The sequence below is a fragment of the Nelumbo lutea genome, chromosome 1, assembly GCF_056320005.1.
Source record: "Nelumbo lutea isolate HS-2025 chromosome 1, American lotus-T2T, whole genome shotgun sequence".
NCBI classification, from domain to species: domain Eukaryota; kingdom Viridiplantae; phylum Streptophyta; class Magnoliopsida; order Proteales; family Nelumbonaceae; genus Nelumbo; species Nelumbo lutea.
This window is the reverse complement of record NC_142684.1, coordinates 123601069-123628213: the sequence shown is the minus strand read 5'-3', so window position 1 is coordinate 123628213 and position 27145 is coordinate 123601069. Positions and strand designations below refer to the sequence as shown.

General features: G+C 42.7%; 1 protein-coding gene and 1 non-coding gene across 2 annotated transcripts; one reads left to right on the top strand and one right to left on the bottom strand.

Moving 5' to 3' along the window:
* Nucleotides 1-19236: 19236 nt before the first annotated feature.
* On the bottom strand, nt 19237-21120 carry LOC148877294 (UDP-glycosyltransferase 84B2-like). The gene has a single exon (XM_088965564.1). The coding sequence runs from the start codon at nt 20985-20987 to the stop codon at nt 19461-19463; it is 1527 nt and encodes a 508-aa protein (XP_088821690.1). The 5' UTR covers nt 20988-21120; the 3' UTR covers nt 19237-19460.
* A 3796-nt stretch (nt 21121-24916) lies between these two features.
* LOC148877293 (small nucleolar RNA R71) lies at nt 24917-25023 on the top strand. Its single transcript, XR_016106317.1, has one exon. It is a non-coding gene; the product is annotated as a small nucleolar RNA R71 (small nucleolar RNA).
* The last annotated feature ends 2122 nt before the right edge of the window (nt 25024-27145 follow it).

Genomic DNA, 27145 nt, shown 5'->3' with positions numbered 1-27145 from the left:
CTGATGTATGTGGTCCCCTGAGTGTTAGGACACGAAATCAACACGTGTATTTCATCACCTTCACAGATGATTTTTCACGATACGGTTACGTGTACCTAATGAGACACAAGTCTGAATCCTTTGAAAAGTTCAAAGAGTTTAGACAAGAGGTCGAGAAATAGTTAGGGAGAGAAATTAAGGCCCTTCGATCAGATCTAGGTGGCGAGTATCTCTCTGACGAATTCAGGGACTACTTAAAGGACAATGGGATAGTATCACAATTAGCTCCTCCTGCTACACCACAACTTAAGGGTGTTTCGGAGAGGAGGAATAGGACCTTATTGGATATGGTCCGGTCGCTTCTCATACACTCAGAGTTACCCACATCCTTTTGGGGTTACGCATTAGAGACTGTGATTTATGTGCTGAATCGGGTTCCAACCAAATCGGTTCCGAATACTCCATATGAACTTTGGACCGGAAAGAAACCAAGTGTCAGACACTTAAAGATTTGGGGTTGTCCAGCACACGTTAAGAGAACGAGTGCAGACAAGTTGGAATCCAAGACCAGCCGTTGCCTATTTGTAGGCTACCCAAAAGGCTCTATAGGTTACCTATTCTATGACCCAAGTGAGCAGAAAGTGTTCTGCAGTCGTAATGCGCAATTCTTGGAAACCGACTATATCCTGGACACCCATCGTCAGGAAGTTGTTCTTGATGAGGAGAGCTCAGGAGCAGTGGGAGATGTCCCACAAGTTCCAGGTAGTGACCAACCTAGAAGATCCACTCGGGTATCCAGGCCACCAGTCCGTTATGGTTATGACCAGGATAGTTACCTGGTGGAAACCTTGACTAGTGAGGAGGATCCCGTGACTTACATGGAAGCTATGTTGGACATAGATTCCCAGAAGTGGGTGGAGGCCATGAGTGCAGAGATGGACTCAATGGAGACCAATGGAGTCTGGACTCTAGTAGATCCGCCCTCCGGGGTAAAAGCAATCAGTTGCAAATGGATTTACAAGAGGAAGAAGGGCCCCGATGGTAAGGTTGAGACCTTCAAGGCTCGTCTGGTGGCGAAAGGGTATCGATTATGAGGAAACCTTTTCGCCTGTGGCTATGCTTAAATCCATTAGGATCCTGCTAGCTGTAGCAGCATACCATGATTATGAGATTTGGCAAATGGATGTCAAAACTGCATTCCTGAATGGAGATCTTACTGAAGATATCTATATGCAGCAGCCACAAGGCTTCATTGCTGCAGGTCAGGAAAACATGGTATGTAAACTTAATATATCCATTTATGGACTTAAGCAAGCTTCTAGAAGTTGGAACATCCGTTTTGACTCTGCCGTCAAATCGTTTGACTTCGAGCAGAATATGGATGAACCCTGTGTCTACAGGAAGTATAGTGGAGATAAGGTTACCTTCTTGGTTCTGTATGTAGATGACATTCTACTCATTGGGAATGATGTAGGTATGTTAACTACGGTGAAAGTATGGTTATCACAACAATTCTCCATGAAAGATCTTGGAGAAGCCTCCTATATACTGGGTCTTCGACTCTATAGAGATAGATCGAAGCGGATAATAGGATTATCCCAATCTGCCTACATTGACAAAATAGTCAAAAGATACAGCATGGAAAACTCCAAGAAAGGAAATGTTCCTTTTAGGCACGGAGTCACTCTCTCCAAGAAGATGTCTCCCAAGACTTCTGAGGAGATTGATGGCATGAAAGACGTTCCCTATGCCTCTGCCGTAGGGAGCATCATGTATGCCATGCTGTGCACTCATCCTGACATAGCTGAGGCAGTGAGTGTAGTAAGCAGATTTCAGGCCAACCCAGGGCAGGAGCATTGGACTGTTGTGAAAAACATACTTAAGTACCTTCGAAGGACAAAAGAGTTTTGTTTAGTATTTGACTGTAGTTCACTACAGATCCAAGGGTATACAGATGCCGATTTCCAGTCAGACCCAGATGATAGAAAGTCTACATCTGGATATGTTTTCATGATAGGATCGTGTGCTGTTTGCTGGAAAAGCAGCAAATAGGGGTCCACTACAAACTCCACGACTAAGGCCGAGTACATTGCTGCAAGTGAGGCTGCCAAAGAAGCCATATGGATAAAGAAGTTCATTCATGAGTTGGGAGTAGTTCCGTCCGACACATCACCCATCCCATTGTTGTGTGACAACAATGGAGCCATTGCTCAAGCTAAGGAGCCACGAGCCCACTCGAAGTCGAAGCACATCGAGAGGAAGTACCACGTTCTGCGGGAGATTGTTGGTAGAGGGGACGTCCTGATTCAGAAGGTATCGTCAACGGATAATGTAGCAGACCCATTGACAAAGCCACTATCACAGAAAGTTTTTGAGAAACACGTGGAAAGCATGGGACTCTAGCTAATACCTGATTGGACCTAAGTGCAAATGGGAGCTGTTAGACAGTTTTGTATGCCCTTAGCTTCAATCAAAATTGATGTACTTTATGAGTTTATTGTAAATGAATAAAAGTACATATTTGATTCATGTTCCCTTGGTATGTTTCTATGTATTACCCTTAAACTGGACACTTATTGAGACTCGTGTTAGTTTTGAATGTTCATAGCCAGTGGGTCGGTCTGGGGAGACCTATCCTGACAAGGCTGACACTGTGGTGCCACCAAGTCAGTTGGGGTGGCTTATCTCAGCTACCGGGGTGAGACCCTAGGCACATACAGTGTGGGATTAATTGAATCTTTGAACTGGACAAGATTTCCAGTATTGCCCTGCACCTTGGAGATTGATGGGAAAAACTGGAAAGTTACACCCGACCCCTAGACTCGATTATGATACTGCACTAGGTGTCGGATCGGGTTGTCTTTGATGTACCAATCAGTGAGATCCTTAGCGGGGGTCAAAACCTGGGTATGTTGGGACAATCCGAGAATTCATCTGAGTGGGTGATCATAGTGACAGGATCAGCCCCTTTGTCGAACAAAGGTAATGATCGGGGATGCACTCTCACTGTTGGAAACCAAGACTGCCGGCAACCGATTTTAACCGTTGAAATTTGTTTTTGCGAAGTATATTTTATATGAGATATAAAAGTATATACATTATGGTTTCTAAAATGTTTGCAAAAGGTTTTAATTCCCGGGATCCATATAAGTGGAGAGTGCAACACTGTTCCTTGCAGCCGAGGGAGAGGTCCTCTCTTGTCGGGCAATGTAAGATCATTATGGGCTGAGAGGTTAAGTGTAAGACCATTGAGGATAATACCTGATGGGCTAATCTTGCATCTGCCCATAGTCCCTGGGTGTTACAAGGTGGCTTGGCCCAGGGACCACTTAGGGTAAGTGTTGGGCCCATAGAGCCCATTTGATGGATTTTAGGGGGTGCACTGTCTTTAACAGTGTATTCGACCAGGCCTTGTAACAAAGGCTGGGCCGAACCCATGTGGCTGATGTGTAGATTAATGCTTGGGTCCCATGCCATACAAGGAATCCCAACTGGGCAGCAGTTAGGAAGGTTAAGTGAGCACATAAGCTTAATGGGCCTAAAGCCCATTTCGAATTAGGCTATTAATTTAGTTAATTAAAGGGGTGAATTCTGAGATGGATTAGCAATTAGGATAGGGTCTTAATCCTATCCACTCAGAGAGTCTAGATCTGAATGTGATTCAGATCTAGAAACCTCCTAATAAGATTAGGATAAAGCTAATCTAATCTGCAGATAAGATAAGGGTTTATCCTTATCATTAGAAGAGAAGGCTGATCCAAATATGATTTGGATAAGCACCTCCTAATGGGATTAGGAGCTGATCTTTTCAAGTTAACAAAAGGAAGGAGGGGGCGACAGCCTTGAGAGAGACCAAGAAACACATCAGATCCTCTTTAGTGCTGAAATCAAGAAGAGAGAATTCTGCACCCTGCGAATACTCTCTTGCCGCCTCCCTGCTCTTGTCGCCCTGTTTGCCAATTCGATCTCCAGTTGTGGGAGAAGTCAAGATTGGATCTTGACATCAATTCTTTGAGAAAGGATTGAAAAGGGAGCTGTGCTCACGTTCCATCCTGCTGTTTCTTGCGAAGGACAGAGTTCTTGGGGAAGAACACTGCTGATTCTGCTCCATCCTGCACTGCGCCATATTCAGTGGGAGCAGCCTTTGGATCCTTCCTTGGGCGTGAACACCTTCATTGGGAAATATTGCTTCTCTGTATCAGGTATCATTCTCTCCCATTTCTTTTGGTTCAGATCTGGTTCAGTTTAAGGTTCAAGATTTATCCTTGTAAATATGATTTTCTAAATAGGGAATGTGATTCCCAGTTGAAGGGAGAGAAAAATTTTTTAAATTCGCCCCTTATTCCGCAATCTTTGGGCATCCATGTGATGGATCTCGCAACCCTTCATTTGGCATGATGTCTAGATGGTACGAAGGGAGGATCTTCGGTCGGACTTGTATGACCGCTTGGCTCGACAAGAAATGACCCAGATTGCGGATCAGGTATGTGCGGATGTCACACCGATTATAAGCTCTGTGGACGTCAAAACATGCGCTCAACTGATTTCAACCTCGAGTGGTGTGCAATCAGTTTTCATAGGAGTCATTGGATCATGCAGATCTTGGCCGTTGAACCTCAATTATGGTGGCTATAAATAGGGGCTTAAGAGCCCATTTTCCTCGCCATAAACAACATAATTGAGCTCCTTGAGGTCACGTTGAAGTCTCCCATCTCGGTGTTTATTATTCTCGTGTCTGAGGTCATCCCACTTTCCTCGATCTTCACGGTGAGTTCGTCTTCCCTTGCTCTGTTGTCTTTTTCCCTTCTTAGTCTATTATGTTTAGTCATAGTATAGATGGACTCCTTGATGGGAGTGATGGGTTCGCCATTGGGACAAGTGCTTCAGTCAAAGATCCGGATTTCATTTCAGATAGGGCAGATGCGTTGGGTTAAAATCGTGAGGTATCCAAACAGGGAGCGTCCACCTCACGTCCCAGCTGGAAACCAGACAGCTTCGGCCCTTCCATTATGACCACCTAAAGGCTACAATTCTTAGCTTCCCACTACCGGTTCCCTGATAACCACATGTGCAGCATTCCCTTGGGTTAATAGCCCTAGGATCATGAGTCAGACGAGATCACTGTTTACGAGGAACAGCTTGTAGCAGGACTCCATTTTCCACTTCACCCCTTTATTGTAGGTGTCCTTCACTTTTTTAATGTCACTATAGACTAGTTCCACCCGAACTCCATCCGGTCCATCGTCAATATCATTTCCCTCTTCCACGAGTACAACAGACCCCTTAACCTCGACATATTTAGTTCGATCTGTGCTATTAAGAAGAACTCAGCCTGTGTCCTTAAGGATGAGAAGCGCAGCTACTATATTTCTCCTCGACTGGGTTACAAAGTCTTGCATGGCTTCCCCAATAAAGTGCTAGCTTGGAAAAGGTGGTACTTCGTAGTCTCCATAGACAGGGGTTGGCCATTCTCGACGGAGTGGAGGACAGCCATTAGTGAACACGGGGTTTAGCTAAATAGTGAAACTTAGGCGATTATCTGCTCTTGGGTCGATCTTAACCTGCAGCTGAAGGACTTCTTGTCCGAAGAGAAGCTCGTAAAAACTGGGCTGAGTCCTCCGAGTAGGTTGTTACCTTGGTGTATGCACATATATTTTCTTCTTCGTCTTGTTTTATCTTGATATTGCAACTTACCCTGTTCATTTCCTTTTGTAGTAGCCATGGCTGATATTCCTGCCGCCAAGCTCTTTGGGAGCATGAAGAAGGGGAAAAAGAAGAGGGCCTCCAAAAAGGCTTGTCTCCACGAATCCACCACCACTTCCAACGTCAACACCATGATTCCCAAGCATCCCCTAGTGGCCAAGCACCCACCAGTTATCAACTTGGTCGAGAAAGACCAAGGCAGAGCTTCTCCACCTCACCTACTCGAGGAGACCCCGACATCTAAGCCTCAACGCACTTAGGCGGCACCCCTTTGAGGGATGACACCTTCTAGGTAGCCTGGAGCATTCTGACACCAAGGTTCAGTCTCCTCAAGAGCAAGGAGGCGGTCTTCTCCGATGAGGTTGTACATTGGGCCGATCTGCCGGTGGCTCAGCTCGAGGCTAGAGCAGCGAGTCACTACATGGTGGTACGTACTTAAACCTTGGACTATTTTCTTCACGCCTCTTTCTCGATACTTAGATTTTTTTTTTGGCAGGTGAATTCCGTGATCCATGCCCTTGCTTATTAGTTTGAGGTGTAGCTGAAGTGGGCCTTCCAAGTTGAAGAGACTTCCCAGAGCATTCAGCGCAAATTAGATTTAGCTCGTGTCGAAATCCATAAACTAGAGAAGGATGCGTGAGCTCAAAGGGAGCTGATCGTGCTGCTGATGGAAGAGAAGAAGAAGCTCAAAGAGGAGAGGGAGGCCCTTCAGAGAGAAAAGGAAAACCTTGAAGAGCTTATAAAGGAGCACATTGAGATCTTCACTGAAGAGTTGGAAGAGGCCAAGGTTAAGGATGTCAAAGAGTACAAGTCTTCGGTGGAGCAACACAATCTATTGATCGAGACCGGCACGACTACCTACCACAAGGGTGAAGGGATAGGAAATCCATCACATGGACGCCCAAGATTGGGGAATAAAGGGAGCGAATTTCAAAAGTTTTTCTTTTCCCTTCAATTGGGAATCGAATTCCCTATTTAGAAAATCATATTTTCAATGATCATTCTTGAACCATAAACTAAACCAGATCTGAACCAAAAGGAGGAGAGAGAGATAATACCTGATACAGAGAAATAATATCTCTCAATTGAGGTGTTCACGCCCAAGGTAGAAACCAAAATCTGCTCCCACTGAAGATGGCGCAGTGTAAGGTGGAGCAGAATCAGCAGTGTCCTTCCTAAGAACTTGATTCTTACCAAGAATCACCTGGACGGCTTGTGAATACAACTCCTACCAACCTTTCCTCCAAAAGATTGGAATCAAGATCCAATCTTGATTTCTCCCAAGCAATGGAGATCGAACTGCTATAGGCGGCGGCTGTAGGAAGGAGGCGGCTAGAGAGAATTTGTAGGGTGCAGAATTCTCTCCTCTGTGATCTCAGCTCTAAAGACTAGACTTGTGTCTGTTGGATGTTGTGTCTAAAAGGTTGCCACCCCCTCTTCCTTTTATAGACTTAAAGGGATCAGCTCCTAATCCTATTAGGAGTTGCTAACCCAAATCATATCTGGATTAGAAGTCCCTTTAAGATAAGGGATAATCCTTATCTAATCTACAGATTAGATCAGCCATCTCCTAATCTAATTAAGAAGTTTCCAAATCTAAATCTCATTTAGATCTTGGACTCTCTGAGTGAATAGGGTGTGGGCCCAATACTATCAGCTGATCTTATCTCAGAATTCGCCCCTTAAAGACTAATCAAATTAGCCCAGTTTGAAATGGGCTTAAGGCCCATTTAGGGTTATGTATTCATTAAGCCTTCCAAACTGCTGCCTAGTTGGGCTTCCTTGTATGGCGTGGGACCCAAACATTGATCTACACATCAGCCACATGGGTTCAGCCCAGCCTTTGTTACAAGGCCTGGCCGAATACACTGTTATGGACAGTGCACCCCTTGAAACCCATCAGATGGGCTCTATGGGCCCAACACTTGCCCTAAGTGGTCCCTGGGCCAAGCCACCATGTAACACCCAGGGACTGTGGGCAGATGCAAGATTAGCAAATTAGGTATTATCCTCAATGGCCTGACACTTAACCTCTCAGCCCATAATGATCATACACTGCCCGACAAGAGAGGGCCTCTCCCTCGGCTGCAAGGAACAGTGCTGCACTCTCTCAAGTATGGATCCCGGGAATTAAAACCTTTTTGCAAACATTTTGAAACCATAATATATATACTTTTATATCTCATATAAAATATATTGTGCAAAACAAATCTCAACGAATGAAATCGGCTGCCGGCAGTCTTGGTTTCCATCAGTGAGAGTGCATCCCCGATCATTACCTTTGTCTGACAAAGGGGCTGATCCTGTCACTATGATCACCCACTCAGATGAATCCTCAGACTATCCCAACATACCTAGGTTTTGACCCCCGCTAAGGATCTCACTGATTGGTACATCAAAGACAGCCCAATCCGACACCTAGTGCAGTATCATAATCGAGTCTATGGATCGGGTGTATCTTTCTAGTTTTGCCCATCAATCTCCAAGGTGCAGGGCAATACTGAAAATCTGGTCCAGTTCAAAGATTTAATTAATCCCACACTGTATGTGCCTAGGGTCTCACCCTGGTAGCTGAGACAAGCCACCCCAACCGACTTGGTGGCACCACAGTGTCAGCCTTGTCAGGATAGGTCTCCCCAAACCGATCCACTGGCTGTGAACATTCTAAACTAACACGAGTCTCATTAAGTGTCCAGTTTAAGGGTAATACACAGAAACATACCAAGGGAACATGAATCAAATATGCTCTTTTATTCATTTACAATGAACTCATAAAGTACATCATTTTGATTGAAGCTAAGGGCATACAAAACTGTCTAACAAAGGGCATCAAGCTCAGTAGGTGGCTGACGCGATGGGAGTTCCCCGAGCTCGACCTTAGCGCTATCACCACATCCTGGGTTACCAAAGAGATGGCTAAGGAGGCTGCCAATGACCTGGACTCCTTAGAGGAGAGTGGCAACGACCTCCTTGAGGAAGAGACAGTGGAGGAGGGAGAAGGAGATGCTGCCACCGAGGACCACATGGAGACTGACCTTCCTGTTGATATTGCTGTTGGGGACGAGGAGCCCCATATCGATTGACATCTATTTGCCTCTTTTCTTGGACCCCCGTAAATACTTGATGTCCCAACCCTCCAAGCTAGGTTAAATAGTTGTAGTCTCTCTCTTTTTTTTTCCATGTACTCGAAGTGTCTCATTAATAAAATACAATAGTTCAACAACTCTTGTGCACAAAATTTTTCTAAGTGTAGATTACTCCTGCGAGATGATGAGCTAGACCCGAGTAGGAATAACCCGATGTCATGTATGCTGGGGTGAACAGACACTGTAAGGTATATGCCCGACCTGTCTGTGCACAAGCCACTTTTGACTTACCCATGCCAAAGCGACTGGGGTTTTTGGTTGCCTATGCCGAAGCGACTAGGTCTTATACTGCCTATGCCGAAGAAGAGACTAGGACTTAGACTGCTTATGCCGAAGAGGCGACTATGACTTCTCTGCCCATGCCGAAGAGACAACTAGGTCTTATATTGTGTTGAGATTTTTTGTTAGCTCGGCACCATAACCCTTAGGCTTTGGGGATTGACTTAGGGTCCTCTCTCTAGTTCGTCGTCCTTTGGATCAGCTCAATGATCTTTGTGGACTTAGTAGTTTTTTTAGTTGCATTGGAGTTTCATAGATAGTATCTCCTCAGGTTGTCAACATTCCAAGATCGAGGTACCTATTTTCCTTCCATGGTCTCGAGCTCGTAGGTCCCTTCTCTAAGCACCCGTCTCAACCAGTATGGACCTTCCCAGTTCGGACTAAGCTTACCCACGTCGAGTTAAGGTACCACTACCTTACGGAGGACTAGGTCGCCGACTCAGAATAGTCGCTTCCTGGCCCGGGCATTCTAATACCGAGCTACTCGCTGTTGGTAAGTCGTAGTTCAAATGTAGGCTAGGTCGTGTACCTCTTCAACCATGTCTAAATTGGTCAGGAGTTCGTCATCATTCACCTCTTCATCGTATGCTTCGAGTCGCAACGTCGGTACTTTAATCTTTGCTAGAATCACAACTTCCATTCCATACATGAGGTTGAAGGGGGTTTCACCTTGCAGTCTTGATGGTAGTCCAGTAGACCCAAAGGACACTAGGCAGCTCGCCCACCCACAACCCTTTAACTAGTGCAAGGCGAGCTTTCAGACCACAAAGAATAGCCCTATTCGTCACTTCGCTTGTCCGTTTGCTTGCAGGTGTGCTACTAAAGTGAAATTTTGCTGAATCCCCCATCTCGATACACCAGTTCTGGAATTTGATGTCCTCGAATTGCTTCCTGTTATCCGATATCAAAACTTTGGATAGTCTGAAATGGCACACGATGTTTTTCCAAAAGAAATTTTGCACATTCCGAGTTGTGAAGCTTACCAATGGTTCTGCCTGCACCCACTTCATGAAGTAGTCCACTGCCACGACCAGGAACTTCCTCTGCCCGGTTGCCAGCGGAAATGGACCAAGGATGTCGATTCCCCACTACACGAAGGGCCATGGGCTAGTCAGGTACTTCAGATCGACGACAAGCTGATGGAGGATGTTGGCATGCCTCTAACATCTGTCACATTTATTGACAAACTTGAGTGCATCTGCCTTCATAGTGGGTCAATAGTAGCCCTGCCTTAGTGCTTTTTTGGTGAGTGCTCTGTCCCCCAAGTGTCCTCCGCATAACCTTTCATGGATGTCATGAAGTACGAGCTCAACTTTTGAGGGTCGCAAGCAACATAGGTAGGGGAGCATGAAGGACCTCCTATATAGTCGTCTGTCTATAAGGATGTAGCAAGCTGATTGATGCTCCACCCTCCGAGCTACATTGCGTTCTGCAGGTAGGGTCCCATGGAGTAGATACTCGACGAGCAGGTCAATCTAGCTTGATTCCGCTTGAAACACATGAACGACCTCTTCTACCTCCCCAAGAATGCTTCGAAGTAAATTCTCTATATACACATTTTGCATGGTGTTGTCGCTAGTACTTGCTAATCGACAAATGGGTCAATCCAGTTCGATTCCGCTTGAAACACAAGAGCGACCTCTTCTACCCCCCGAGAATGCTGGGCTGAGGCAAATCCTCTATATACACAATTTGGCCTCAGTGTTCTCGGACCTCGATATCTGCCTGATGAAATAGATGTGAAAGCCTAGTAGGATTTCTTTGACTATAGCTAAGTAGGCTGCCATAGTTGCACTACGAACATCATAATTACCATTGACTTGGTTTACTACTTGCTGCAAGTCACTGCATACTACAATGTGTTTAACACCCATCCCTTTCGCTAAGTTGAGCCCAACAATTAGTGCCTCGTACTCTACCTCGTTGTTCGATACCTCAAATCTGAATCGGAGAGCGTACTCCAGCTTCACCTCGCTTGGGCTGTATAGTATTAGTTCAGCACCACTTCCTCACATGTTAGATGCGCCATCCATGTGGAGGATCCAGGTCTCCTCGTCCCAGGTCGATCTTACCCCGATCGGGATCGGTGTCGCACTGGTTGACACCTTTGACATGTTAGCAAGCTCAGTCAATTTAGGGGCTGACGTGTTGAACGTACACTCTACAACGAAATCCACCAAGACTTGAGCTTTGGTTGCTGGTCGTGGCTCGAACCGGATGTCGTACTTGCTTAGCTCGATAGACCACTTCGTCAATATCCCTGACAACTTAGGCTTAAGCAGAATATGCCTTAGAGGTCTATTGGTGAGGACGATTATGGTGTGTGCTTGGAAGTACATGCGTAGTTTTTTAGTTGCAACTACTAATGCATACGCTAGCTTCTCGATGTCGGGATACCTGGTCTCCGCGTCCTGTAAAACTTTAATTACATAGTAGATTGGTCATTGGACCCGGTCTACTGTACCGAGCTGACCACTTCGTCACTCGCGGAGAGGTACAACTTCAATTCATCTCCTTCCTCAGGTCGGGTTAAAACGGGGTGGTACTTAGATACCTTTTCAGTTCATCAATCGCAAGCTAGCACTCTTTGGTCCACTCAAAGTTTTCATTCTTTTTTATTGCCTTAAAAAGGGTAGGCACTGACCCGCCGATTTAGACATAAACTGGTTTAGGGTTGCTATTCGGCTAGTTAGCCGTTGGACTTCCTTGTTTTTTTGGGGTGGTCACATATCTAAAATATACTTCATTTTATCTGGATTAGTTTCGATGCCACGTTGGTTCACTATGTAACCAAGGAACTTGCTTGACATGACCCCGAAAACACACTTATTTGGGTTTAGATTCATATTATACTTCGTTAAAATTTGAAAAACAACATTTAAATCATCAATTAAAGATCTAGAAAACAATGTCTTCACGACCATGTCATCAATGTAACACTCCACTTTATTGCCAATTAAAGGCTAAAAAATTTTGTTTACAAGTCGTTGGAAAGTTGCTCCAGCATTTTTCAAACCAAAGGGCATGACTTTATAATAGTACAACCCGAGTTCAGTTACAAAAGCAGTTTTATCCTAGTCGGCTATGCCCATCGTAATCTGGTTGTGGCCGGAGTAAGCGTCCATAAAACTCAGCAACTCATGCCCTAAGGTCACATCTACCAAGCGGTCTATTCTGGGAAGGGAGAAGCAATCCTTTGGGTAGGCTCTGTTCAGGTTGGTGTAGTCGACACACATGCGCCACTTGCCACTGGCCCTTTCACTAGCATGGGGTTAGCGACCCAGCTCGGGTAATGAACCTCCTTGGTGAAGTCTGCAGCGAGGATCTTCTCGACCTCCTCATCGACTACCCTCCACTACTCTAGGGCGAGTTTGCGTTTTCTTTGTCTAACTGGCCTGACTAAAGGGTTCACAGACACTAGTTGACCTCCTCATCGACTACCCTCCACTTACTATTTGTGTTCAAAGCGGTTCGCTTATCGGGGCACTGATCTGGAGAGTCTTGGTCGGCTCGGTCTTAGAGATCGGTATGTGGACTGTCTCCTCCATCGGGGCAGCTCACTCCTCGATGTAGTCCGCTGGTTGCTCCAGTTCGACGTCTTCCACCAACTTTGCTTTTCCCTTGAGGGCAACCACGTAGCACTTACGGTAATCGAGCTGATCGCCTCGTATGACCCCTACTCGGTAATTTGTCAGAAACTTCACCACTAGATAGTAGGTTGATACTATTGCACGTAAAGCATGTGTGATGGGCCAACCTATAGGCCTGACTTCTTCTCCGTTGAACCCTATTAGGGGGTATCCACCGGTTTCAAATTGCTTTGCTGTAGTTGTAACTTGTCAAAGGTCCCTTTGAAGAGGATGTTGGCCGAACTGCCTGAGTCCACCAAGATCCGCTTCACTTCGAAAGCATTGATGATGAGTTTTACAACAAGGGTGTCATCATGAGAGTACTAAAACCCACGAGCATCGTCCTCAGTGAAGTAAATGGATTCTTCTATCCGAGGTCACTTTGGTGGGTTCTCTGCCTCGTGCTCCAGTTCTTGGACCAAAGTCTTCCCTACTACTACTGTGCACCTCGCTACAATGGATCCACCTGTGATCATGTTGATCATCTAGCGGATCGATCTTTCTTCTAGTAGCTACTGTGGTGGCTGGTCATTCTGTCTACTAGTCTGTAGGGCATCTTTCTTCCGATCTTCTTGTCAGTTCCCCTGCCCTTTCTCCTTGCACAGAATATAGTTTTTCAAATACCCACGACAGATGATTTCCTCAATCTTGTCGCGGAGGTTTTTGCAATTCGCCATGCTGTGGCCATGGTCCCAATGAAATTGGAAATAGACATATGGGTTTCTGGTCATTGGGTCTCCCTGTAGCCTAGGTGGCCATCTGACAATGGAGGAGTCCTTGATAGCCATTAAGATCTCTCCTCGCATCGCGTTAAGGGGAGTGTAGTTAGTTCTCTTTATAGGAGGGGTCTTGGAACGCCAACCTGACCTGTAGCTTCGGGAGGGGGACTTACTCCTCGAGTGCAGCAATTTGCTTCTTATCCTCGGGGACTTGGTCTTTTTCCTTTTTTGCTTACTGTTGCTTGTTCCATCTTCTTCTCTCTTCCTTTTTTTGTCTTGCTGGTTTTCTGTCTTCTGGTTGATCTCCTTGATGTTCTTTGGCTTGTTTACTGAGCTGCGGTAAGGCGTACCACTAGATCAAGGTCTGGTATCTATAAATAGGTCTCATTAAAGTGCTTGATATAGATTTGAATTGATTCTCATTCCCTCTACACCATGTTCAGAAGGCTCTCCTTTGGCTTTGGGCACTTCTTACTAATGATGAAGTGGGCTGTGAACATGTTCGTGAACTACGCCCAGCTTTTGATGGAGCCTGGCGCAAGGTTCTTGTACCAGGTCCGAACTAAGTCTCAGAATGTGGTGGAGAAAGCCACGCACATACGAGCTTCGTCGGCACCAACAAGATGTATCTGGGACTGGAAGGCATCCACATGATCATTGGGGTCGAAAGACCCGTTGTACTTGTCCAATGGTGGTACTTTAAAATCCTTTGGCATTAGGGCTGCTAGGAGCTCAGGTGACAGGGGGATGACCGACTCAACAAAGCAAGCGCTGATCTCATAGCCACCAAGCTTACCTCTTCTCTTTCTCTGCTTTGCTCTACCAGTTGGTTGGGCTTCGTTGGCAGGTTTTTCCTGGCTGAGGAAGGTGAGTCTTGCGATGTCACCGCTTCTGCTTCTTTGCTAGCCCTGCATTTGTAATGCTGGCTTCGGTGTTGTAAGGTATCTCTATTTTGCTCCGAATGATGGGGTGAGGTGGATCAGGGGTCCTTCTTGCCACTTCTTCTTTGTCGTGAGACCAGTGTTAGCTGTTGTGGGGTGCTGATGGGTCTACATTCTCCTACTACAGAAGTTGCCGACTATTCCTCTCAGGCTGGCTGATCTCAGGTCTGTCCTTTTGGTTCCCCCTTTGAGAGACTGGGGGAGTACACCATTCATCTACTCTGCCCTGAGGTGGGGTTCGTCCCCTGGGAGGGACCGGTACCTATGAGGTTCTCTCGCCCCGTGGGGAAGATTGACGGATGCTCTGATGGGCTCGGCGCTGGTTCTAGTTCTAGGTCTGTCCTTGATATTGATCCATTGGCTGGTTTGGTTGCAACGATGGGAACTATTGCTGGTAGAAATAATATTGCTGGAATTGCTGGAACTGGTGAATCTGTTGCATCTGGATCTGCATTATTCGGATGCTCTGAATGAGGTCATTAAATTGGGAATGCCCAACCCCAGGGGGATCACGGAGGGCTCCAAGAATGTGGTGGTCACAGATAGTGATGGGACCCCCAAAGCTGTCAGAGGGATAGTGAACTAACCGATGGTCACCGAGGAACCTTGGGGAATGGTTGTTTGTTGCTCTTGCCCCCGGTGACATTCATGTCGAGGCCCTTTTCCGATATTGCTGGAAGATGCGGTTGAGAGTGAGATTGAGACTGAGACTAAGATTGAAATGACCTTTTGATCGTATTCCCATAGACGGTGTCAATTGATGGTGTGCGATCTAGATGCTCCTAGCTGTAGGGCAGCTCAGACGTTTGTCGCCAAGTAGGTCGCTTGAACTGTAAAGAAAGGTATTAGAGAAACCGGGGGGGGGGGGGGTAACCCGACGAGGTCGCTCCAATGCTTAAGTTAGTAACTATGATATGCGAGCTAAGAGTTGAGAAATAGGAGAGCTAGAATGCACTTAATCGCGTGCACCTGTGTCTTGGGGGTCAATGCCTTTATATAGTTGAGCTACCGTGGGTCTCACGAAACAGCTCCGGGATCCTTGGCCCACGTAGGTGGGATCCATTCTGCTTCTGGAAGCCTATCGTTAACTTTTGATCCAGGCGAGGAGAGGATAAGGCTTGCTATTACACGACATGATCCCGGGAGATTCAAAGTCTATTGAGAAGTTTCTGGAATCGATTACATGTCACTTCGGTACTCGGGTGCTAAAGTGGCTTTGATACCGAGGTACCCAAACACCTAAGCTCCCGAACTACTGACAAAGTTGTCCTTGCTGAATTGTCATCCTGCTAGCAGATAACGTCTATATATCACTTGTTTATTAGATCTGGCCTAATCACCTCTCATCAATATCCATCATCAATCCCATCGGATCAGAATAATGGGATGAGGAAATTGTCATCCTTCACAAGTCATAACCAGGAATAAGTCGGCCCAACTATGTATAAGGACAAAAAAAGGGTGATATATAAGTCGGCCCAACTACGTACGGGGATAGAGAAACATTATCTTTATTATGATGTTCAACGCATGTGGTTGAAAACTACTCTAATTTCAGTTACTAGATTTATTAGATTCAAGAAATAAAATAACACTTTTAGCGGCAACTCTCTGTACCATACATGTCAAACTTCATGGATTTTGTTTTCATCCACAGCCTTTAATTTTCTAACTCTTTTAGTCTTTTATAATGAAGTTTGTTTGTCCTGTCTGTATAATGGCATGGCTGTAGCGACATTTTTCTTAAGGAAAAAAAAAAAAACTTTATTCATGGGATATAATTATTCATTTTGCACTGTATTCATTTTTGACCTTTCAAATACTCTCTTTTCATCCTAACATTCCTCCACACGTTTCATCCTAAAATGAACTCAGATTTATCAACACTTTGTGTCAAAAATAATTTTTATCTTTTGGTATTTACAGAAATAAAAATAGTAAAACACAAATAATTATTTTAGTAATTAAAATTTGTGAATTACATATGACTTGTCATAGAATTATGAACTACAAATTATTTTTCATTCTCATAGATCTAATATTTTTTTAATTTAATATTTTTCTGTTTTTAATGAATTATTAGATAGTAATTTTATTTTAAATAATAACAATAATTTAATACATTTAATAATTTTTAAGATGTTATATCCGTTAGACATACCATATAGCTAGATCAACATTGGATAATGACCTTTTTAAACACTTTTTCTAGGGGTGGAAACTGGCCGATGGTTTGGATTGGGGGTGCAAGTTGAAGAATTACCTATTTACCAATCCAAGCCTGGTTTGGATTGAATGCAATTTGATGAACAGCCTATAATAATTTTAACATGTATAAATATGAGTTATAACCCAACCATCCATCCCCTCAATTGGTATTTTGGAGAGAGGGTTATTAGTGGTGTAAAAAAAATCAATGTAGGCCAAATTAAAATATTTTGGGGATGTGGATTTAATACTTAAGAAATAACTTTTGGATTCCTTATGGTGTCAACATGTCACACCACCTGGTTAGCTCAACTAAGATATAGAATTAGGCCAAATTAAAATGTTAAGACGAGTGTGTGAGAGAAAGAGAACCTAGACGAATACATGGTTCAAAATATCCATATGCTTGATACTAAATCTTTCTTATGCTGAATTAGGTAGTGTTTTGGTATCATTAGGTTAGATGCCTATTTTTTTCAGCCACATTACTGCCACATAGGTGATTAGACTTTATCACACCATAATCTTATTTGGTTGAATTATCAAGTATAAATTTTTGGGAGAATTACATTCAGTCTAGGGTCAAAATTTTTAGGCTTAAAGTACATTTGGGGTAGGTGTCATGGGCAGATATAGATACATAGGGTGTGGGTTTTTGACCTTTTGAATGTTTATAGCTCTCCAGTGAAAATAAAAAATTTGCATTGAGCCTGTCCGTACTTTTCCATAAATTTTTTGTATACTGATTTAACCTTGGGTTATGTAAAAGTCACTTCTAAAGAAAATATTATTTTGAAACATTTCAACCTGGGGTTATAAGTAGACTGTAATCCACCTCAAAAATATGAAATTACAACCCCCCTTCTAATATATTAATAACCTCGCTATATACCGCATCCTGTTTTGAATTTGACATTGATCTACGGCCAGGATTCATCCCACATATACGGTAGGGTGGACTGAACAATAAAAAACCCTAAATTATTATTTAATATACGCTATCAATGATTATGTCAATGTCTATGGATATTCAAATTTCAAAACGTAATCTCTACTTCGATAGTGTCGATGGTGTCTTTGTGGGTCATAAATCGAGTCGACTTTCATTACGTACTCGTCTACCCGATACTTTGAAAGGGATATAATCGGGTCGACCGATTTGGATTGGACCCAAATGCATCCAAAACCGATTCAATTATTCAAATTTCAAATTAATTCGAATATTATCTAATAATTAATTACATTTTAACTTATATGATTGACTCATATAATATAAAATATTGAATTTATTAATTATACATATATAAAATTAATTTCTATATATATATATATATAATATTGTTATCTTATATATCAGTCTCGGTTCTTAATGGTATGAGATGCCGGATGGGTTTCGACCTTGTGAATAAATCCATATTGACAGCCCTACAGGTTGTTTTGTTTCATAAAAAGTAGAAAGACGTTAACAGTTTGTCTCTTTTTCCGATTTTTACCACCAACTCGGATTTTCTATTCACATTCTCTACCAGCACTCTATTCACTGCAGTCATACATCTTTGTCAGTGAATGATTCAATCGGTTTCATTCTGTCCTTTACCCGGTTCTTGACCGAAAACTATTAATTTGATCAGCAATCCATTATTAAAGCAGTCAAACCGTTTACCCATTTTATGTTTATTGGCCATTTTTATTTCAATCTCGAAACCGGTGGCTAGAATAGTTTTGATTCTGGATTGGTTTTTAAAAGTTTACATCTTACATGGCCATTTGTGGCTGTAATACAATATAGGTGTAGAGTGTGGGCAGGAAATCCAGTTTGTTTTACCACCGGAGAGTGGAAACATATACGGTATGCTTGATTCAAACCAACACGACATCAAATTAACTAGCTAGAAACTGAAATTTCAAATTAGGCTGCTTGAAATTGAATAGCCAATGAAGGGAACTGGAATATTCATCATCTTCAGTCAACTGGGTCGAGCTAAAGTCCCACTAAATTGGTATTCTTAAAACAACATGACCAATTTGGCTCATAGCACAAGTAGGAATAAAACCCATATGCTATGGTACTAAACTAGTAGCTCTACCAGTTTAGTGTCTAATTGGGTTCAATTTAAATTAAAATCCCTTCTTAAGTATACACAACAACCGTACATTGCAAAATTTCTGGTCGGCCAATCTCCCCTTTACCCATCCCGGCTAATTGAAAAAGCTGTCTTTCATTATTATAATTCGTATAAGCCCCTCCAAAGCCAACACTAAGGCAAACTCCCGAAAAGACAATATCTGCTTTGTACGGAGTTTACGTGTCAATTACAGAGAGCTGCAATTGGATTCATAATATTATTATTATCCAAGGACCTATCTATAGTTATTTTTGCAGAAAGTCGAAGAATTCATGCCACATCTGCAGCCCAAGTTGAATGGATCGGAAGGCACTAATAAAAGGTTTGAAGAAAGCAACAAGTTTGAACATCAAGTCACTTCGACTCAGCAGAAGTGGTGCATAAGTATATGAAGATATGGAAGCTGAATGGGATCAGATACGACTTAAGGATTGGAAACTCATTCACCTAAGAAGAGGGGATTCATTCATCCAAGAGATAAACTCTTTCAACTTTGATAAAAAAACCTTTTGAGAAAAAAACTTCATGTCTTTGACTTAAGAATTGAGACTATATATAACATGAACAAAAATTAATTATTAAAACATTAAATGAAAAACTAATGCTACATTTAACATTTAGTTAAATGAAAAACGTGTCTCCTTTTAACTGCAAAACTGCAAAAGGGAGGTAATATTGGTTTTAATGAAAAACTAAGCTAATTATAAATCCACTAACTGGTCATATGATTTTATTTTTCTTCCACACACTGCATCACATCCTCCTCTGTTTTTATATCACCTTCAGTGGGCGAGGAGGTACTGTACTTCCCTATTATCTCATCGACAAAAAGTTGTATGTTCCGATCTGACGATCCACCCTGCGCCACCGCCTTCCTAGCCTCTTCCTTCCATTGTGCGGCCTTCTTCTTCAATTCCTCTGACCTGGGTCCACTGGTAATTTCCTCTATACACATCTCTACTTCTTCCTTACTAACGACTCCATCTTGGTCCGGTCTCAGCCTCAAACCCATTTGAACGACGTCCGCCATGAGCTTGGCATTGGTCGGCTGGTCCGTCCACTGTGGGAGAGCGATCACCGGCACCCCAGCCACCACCGTTTCTAACATCGAATTCCATCCACAGTGACTTATAAAGCAGGCGACAGCTGGGTGAGCCAGCACTCTCGTCTGAGGGCTCCATGACACCACCAGCCCTCTCCCTTCTGTCTCTTCTAAGAACCCAGGTGGTAACTGTCCAGTGCCATCAGAGACCGCGTACTCTGGCTGCTTCACCACCCATAGGAATGGACGGTTGCTCTTCTTGAGAGCCATCGCGATGTTCTCCATCTGCTTCGCCGATAGCACCACGATGCTGCCGAACGAGACGTATACAACCGAGGAAGGCGGCTTCTTGTCCAGCCACTCGATGCACAATTCTTCAGCTGCCCACATCTCAAAGCCGATGTCGCGTTGTTCTCCGTCACCTTCACCCAGCAAGGCCGACGGTACTAATGGGCCAATTGGTCTAATCGGGTAGAGCTCCTTCATGGATTCGATCACATCCTTCTCTAGCTCGTAGAAGGAATTACTCAGCACCCACTTCACCTTCTTCAAATTCCGGAACAGCTCGCGGAACATCTTGGGGAAGCTACCAAAAGGATTTGATGGTAGAACGAACGACGGCAAGTCTTCTGTTTGCAAAGATGGAAGTCCAGGTAAGCGTACACTCATGTCTGGGTTGGTTAACGTGGGGAAGGGATTCATTTCGTTGTAGAAACGGTAATAAATGGCGTAAAGGGAGATAGGCTGAATCCAGAACATGGCACAGGGGATATTGTGACGAGCCGCGACGTCGGCAACCCAAGGTACAAAAGGATTGTTAATGACACAGGAAAATTTCTGACCATTTGTGCTGGAAAGATTGTCAATGAGGTTGGAGAGATTTTCAGGGCCGAACTTTGCAAGGCAATCCATGTAGTGGTCGACATCTTTCCCACGGTCGTAGTCGAGGCTAAACCCATCGGAGAAAAACTCGAGTCGGATTGTGGTGGTGCCGTCAGTGGCTTCAACGTTGTTGTTATTACTAGTGGCGGTGGTAGAATTATTGGCGATGGCTTTGAGCATACGGTGGCGTGCAATCTCAGTGCTGGCGAGTGTGACGTGAAGACCTTTAGAAGCAAGACGTTTCCCTAACCTGAGCATCGGGTTGATGTGTCCTTGAGAGGAAAAAGCGACCATGAGCACATGAACCCCCGCTGCTGCCTCCTCGGCGGCCATGGTTTTTGGTTTTGTTACGCGAAGAGCTGAGAAACAGGAAGACGAGATGGAGGAACAGAAATCTCCGGGACCTCAGTTCTTTATATACAAAAGGGACAAGATAATTGAATAGTGGAGATTTTTTGTTTCTTTTATTTAACGCAACACAATAACAATTCTACAAGGTAATGGTAATAGCGGGATTAGATTCCGCGCGCATATCTGTATTACCCAGCTAAGGTACCAACTGAGCAACCATTCGATTTGTGGTATGCATTCATACCCGCCTATGAATCAGCATCAATTTCGAGCTGGCATTTACTAGGTATCGGTTATGCTCTCAAATAGAAGTAGGGATACATCCAATGCAATTTTCTCAAAAAAAAAAAAATGTCATGATGTGTGGCTCATTGTGACACTAGCAAGTGCATTAGCCGTTCAAGTAATAAAGTAGTGAGTGAAGTATCGTTCCCATGAGGATTTAGGAAACAATTACCAATACTAAATTGAGCACTTCTTATCTGATCAACAAATAAATCAAAACTTTAATGAAAGCTAAAAAAATCCTAAATTAAAATCTATCTAAATCATTGGCCCAATTGCCTTCAAATCAGGTTAGAAGAGTAAGCAGTAAATGTCAATCTCAGAATTCAGCAATCTATCAATTTGGATCATTCGAATAAATCATGATTGAGCCTTGGGTTGGTGAAACCCCAAGGTCATGAACAACCTCTCTCAAGCGCATGTTCATCCTATGTATGAGTGACGGTTCTTCAATCTCTAGCAAGAATCTAATCCCCATGCATGCATTTCTTCAAACACTTCTAAGGCATCAATTCAAATCTGAATTGATCACCAACTGAATTGTGCAAATTATCTCTAACCTTGCACTCAATTCAGTTCTTGAATAGTAGATCTGAATTCTTAGAGTCTCTCTCAAGCACTCTAGGAATTCCAAGCTGTAGATTAATTTGGCCAATCTGAAAATTGCAGATCTAAATTCTCTTTCAAGCAATTCAGATCTTGCAATCTCAGATCTGAGAATTTAGATATGAGTTTTGAAGGTTAGTTGGCCGAATTAATCTACAATAACACCCTTATTCAAGAAACTTCAAGTACAATTCATGACCATTTGAATGAATAAAAAAGAATTAGATTGCTGAACTGAAATTTTACAAGCTGAAATACATCAAGGAAGAATGGAAAAAAGGAGAAAGAAGAAAGAAAATATAACAAAGAAACTGAATTCGAATCAAAAGAGAATGAAACTACAATTGATTTATTACAAAAGATCTTTGAATCACAAACCCTCAATTCGAACTCACCTTCTCTTCTAGCTTACTTGTCTTGAACTTCCTTCAGCCCTTCTTCTTCTTCTTCCTTGCGCCTAGCCTCCTTCTCTTCTCTTCTCTCAAGGTGGCCGAACCTCTAAGAGTGGGAGAGCCTTCCTCTCAAGCAATTGAACACCTCTCCCCCCTCCTAGAGGCCTCCTTATATAGTTTTTCAAGGGGGCTCTTGCCCCTTCTTGAAGCCTCTAGAATGGGGTGTATTACACCCCTTTCTTGAACTTTCTAGAGCTCTCTTGAAAGTCTCCTAAGGGCTGCTATTTGGGCTACACTTAGGCTCTCTCTTAGCACATGATAGCTATACATTGAGCTGCTCTTTTGGGCTGAGAATGGGCTTTCCTTGCTGGGTCGAATTCTACTCATAACTAGGCTTTCTTTTCTTGGGTTTTCTCAAGAAATTCACTTGCTCTTCTTGGGCCGAAGTGCTCTCTCTTGCTTCCACGACCGGGCTGGACTGAAATTGGTCTTTTTGAACCTTCTTTTCTTGCCTTTTTATTTCCTTTTCTTGGATTAATTATCCCTGAACTTATTCTTAGCATTAAGCTAAATTAAGGCAAAAATTAATAAAACCGGCATAAAAATCCATGCTAAAGTCCTCAAAAATTATAGATAAATTGTAAGTTCATCAAATACCCCCACACTTAAGCTTTTGCTTGTCCTCAAGCAAGGACATCAGCCATAAACTGAACATTCCCCCCTTCTGTTCTTACCATTTACCTGGTGAACTTTTTAAGATAGAAATTCATTGAGTAGTCGGGGGACTTTTGTAAGTGCTCAACTCTTATTCTTGTAAATTACTATTTAAGATATGTATAAGATCCAAGGAAAGGAGAATATGAATTTTATCATAGTCTACCCTTCACTCCTAATTCATATATAAATCACCTCCTTAATTGTCAATGTTAATAATCAAATTTCACTAAGTTTTACATCTGTAACTAAATCTTAATGAGAGTTCAACTTTAGAGTGCCCCTTTGAACCTCAGCTATCACCACAATTTCTTAATTCTAGGGGTGAGTGCATCTTATGCTCCATCTCACCCTTTTTTTTTTTTTTTGGTGTGAGTGCATTTTATGCTCCATCTCACACTTTTCTCTCTCTTTTTTTTTTTTTTTTTTTTTTTTTGGTGTGAGTGCATCTTATGCTCCATCTCACACTGGTCATTTGCTTGAGGTAGGTAAATAAGACTCATGTTCTAAGCTGCTAGTTTTACTATTCAGCTCAGAATAGCGGAGTCAATTTGGGCTTTTGTCCTTCTTTGCAATTATTGAACCTCAAGAATCAGCACTTCAGATGTGCACTAGCTCTCTTGACCATTAATCATGAAATCAAGGGCTTCCATACACATGAAGATAGTTAGGGCTAGTCATGCTGAAAAGCATATTCAGCTCCCCTTTTCTCATGCATATATCAAATTGGGTCATTCACAAGAATAAAAACTTAACAAGTACATCAGTCTCCCTCAACTCATTGAATTCCTTCTTAAAAAAAATCATCAAATAAATAGTAATGAATTTGAGGGGTTCCAATTTTTTTTGGTTATGTCATTGCCTGCATATGTGTGTTGGGGTGCATGGTTTCAGCCCCCATACCCTAGCCTCGGGCTCACTCCCCCACACTTAAGATGAACATTGTCCTCAATGTTCGTAGTGTTAGGCAGTAACAATAAAACTAGCAAGAGCATCATCAAGTAATAGGAGGTATTTAGAGGACTTCCCTGAAGATCATTCTTAAATTCTGCAATATGTTGTCGGTGGAAAACTTCTTCTGCTAGAAATCACTTGCAAAGTAGAAGAGGAGATCAGTATCTTTATTCAATTAAATTCTAAGAAAAACTAACTAAGCTTAAATGCTATGAAAAAAAATAAAAACAAAAGCAAGTAAGACAGTTTATGACTAAGTATCTGAATTGGGAATTCTCCCAACAGTCTCTTGTTCCCTTGGGTTTACCATGGTGTTACTAGGTAAGGTACCCGGAGCCCTTTCTGAAATCATCTGTGCCAGCTGCCCAACCTGAGTTTCCAAGTTCCTTATCGATGTTTCGTTATTCTGAAATCTATTTTCCGCACTAGCTATGAACTTGGTCATCAGCTCCTCCAAGTTAGATTTCGGTTCCGGCTGATAGAAGTTTTGGTGGAAAGGCTTAGGTGCATGCTAATTCAGGTGGCCTCTCCATCCGGGGTTATGGGCATGATGGTACTGATTTCTTGGCTGTCTTGTAAAATTGCCAACAAAGTCTACTTGTTCTGTGGACTGAAAAGACTGACTGCCAACTTGGAATTCAGTGCTATCATGGCCTCCCCCACACTTATCATACTGTACATGCATAGCTGCCATCTGCATCTCATCAAATTTTTTTGCTAAGTGCTCCTATTTGTGCAGAGAGAGTTGTGTATGTATCCACATTATGAAGGCCATGCTGCTTTCTAACTGGTGTCCTTTCTGAATGCCATTGGTAGTTATTGGCTACCATCTCCTCGATGAGTGCATGGGCAACCTCGGGAGTCTTATTGTTTATGGAGCCCCCAGCTGCTGCATCTAAGATGGTCTTGTTTGAATCGGTCAGACCATTATAAAATGTTTGCACCTGTAGCCAAATCGGAAGGCCATGGTGAGGAACCCTCCTTAGTAGCTCCTTGTAACGTTCCCAGGACTCATAGAGAGATTCCCCCTCTTGCTGGAAAAAAGTAGTGATGTCATTCCTCATTTTAGCAGTTTTAGAAGGGGGAAAATATTTAGAGAGAAAACGGCTGGCCATTTCGTCCCATGTGGCTATAGATCCTGCTGGTAATGAGTTCAACCAAGCTTTGGCTTTATCCTTCAAAGAAAATGGGAATAACCTCAGTCGGATGGCATCATCACTTACCCCATTGTGTTTGAAGGTGTCACAGATTTCCAAGAAGTTAGCAATATGGGCATTCGGATCCTCATGGGCCATACCACAAAACTGAACCGTATTTTGTATCATTTGGATTATGGCCGGTTTAATTTCGAAGTTATTGGCAGCAATAGTTGGCCTGATAATGCTGGAGACAGTCCCGATGAGGGTGGGCTTGGCATAATCCATCATAGTTCTTTGTTCAGCCATTTCTTGTGCTTCTTGTCTGACTTGCCTAGCAGCTCTCAAACGGACACGGAGAGTCCATTCAATCTCTGGGTCGTAAAGGATCTCTTCCAGTTCAGGTCTGCTTGTCATAAACTGTAAAGGTCAAAGCAATAAAAAGGCCAATATTCACAAAAGAAAATAAATAACTAATCCTATTACAACTGAAAATGTAAAGTGAAGTATTGGAATATACAAACCTACATCCTAAAATAAATAAATGCAGCTAACTAAAAGCAGATCAACATCTTATTCAATATACAAAATTCAGTAGCAATTTACAAACAGGTTTGAATTCAGTAATCTCTGAGTAGAACAACAGTTTACAAATTCCTCTTCTTTATATTGCTGAAATCAAGGACGGGATTTAATTACACAGATCTAAACTGGTGAGAGCTGAAATCTCAGTAGCTACTGAGAACAGTAATATACAGTTCTGAAATCTTAGCAGCTACTGAGGACAGCCAAATGCGGATCAGCAGTGATTGTGTTCAGGTCTGAGTTTCATATTAAAAGGCTCTTCTGTGCTACTGAAGGTCAATACACTAAACTGAAATCAATGTACAAAGGATTGATAGCAATTCAGACATCAGTTCTACACAAAATTGAGATCAGCTCTGAAATCTCAGAAGCCACTGAGAACAACAATAAATATAATAGCAGCTGCTAATAACAGTACAGTTGTGCTCAGGTCTAATTTCCATATTGGAAGGCTACTAAATATCAGATCTGAGCCCACTGTTTTGATGAGCTATGCATCACCAAACACCAGATGGAGTAGCCATACTAAAACTGAGCAATTCAGCAGGATAACCCACTGATATCAGCAATGAAACATGCTGTATACAGATCTGCACAAAACTGAAATCAATCAGTAGTAAAAAGATCTGAAATCAGACCTTTATTCACCATGGTGTGGCTACTGGGATCTGATTTTCTTTTTCTTTTCTTTTGAAATGAAATAGAACACAAAGCAGTAATGCAACTATACTACTGAACAAAATCTCCCTTTTTTTTTTTTTTTTGATAAACAAAACCAGCAATCAACTAAACTACCTAAACTAAAACAGGAACCAAAGATGAAGCAATTCAGCATTAGGAAAGAAGACCAGCTTCATCAGTAATGAAAACTACTGAATTCTAAGATGTAGAATTAAAAATCAGCAATGTATGCAGAGCTAAAAATTTGATGTGAGTGTGTGTAGATCTGAAGAACTACATCTACTAACTACACTAAATCAGTAATCAAATATGAAGTAGATCATCAATGGGAAAGAGAGCTAACTAGATCAGCAGTGGAGTTTCAAGCTAATTGCTGTACTGTAGCAGCCATGCTACAGCTCTGAATGCTAGTGGAATGCACTGCTGCTTTCATTGAATATTTGAGGCATCACAATTATTCAATCCAAACACACATCCTCAGCAAATTTAGATTGGGTACAAGTGGGTAAAGCCAAGAATTCAGTCCACCCAGAATTCATAGTATGCTCTGTATCAGTTCAGTCCTCACATCATATCAACTGCATTTCAGATTTGAATTTCTCTCATTCTTTGCTATCCATTCACCCTTGAGGCAGGTTGGATGTATCATAGGGTGGATTGGGGTAGTGATGGCACCCAATTCACCTCAAACTTGCATCGGTTCAGATCTGAGTTCAGAGGAATTCAGATCTAAACTGAGCAGATCTCTAACAGCAGAATTCAGATCTGAACTCAAGTCTGAGTTTGG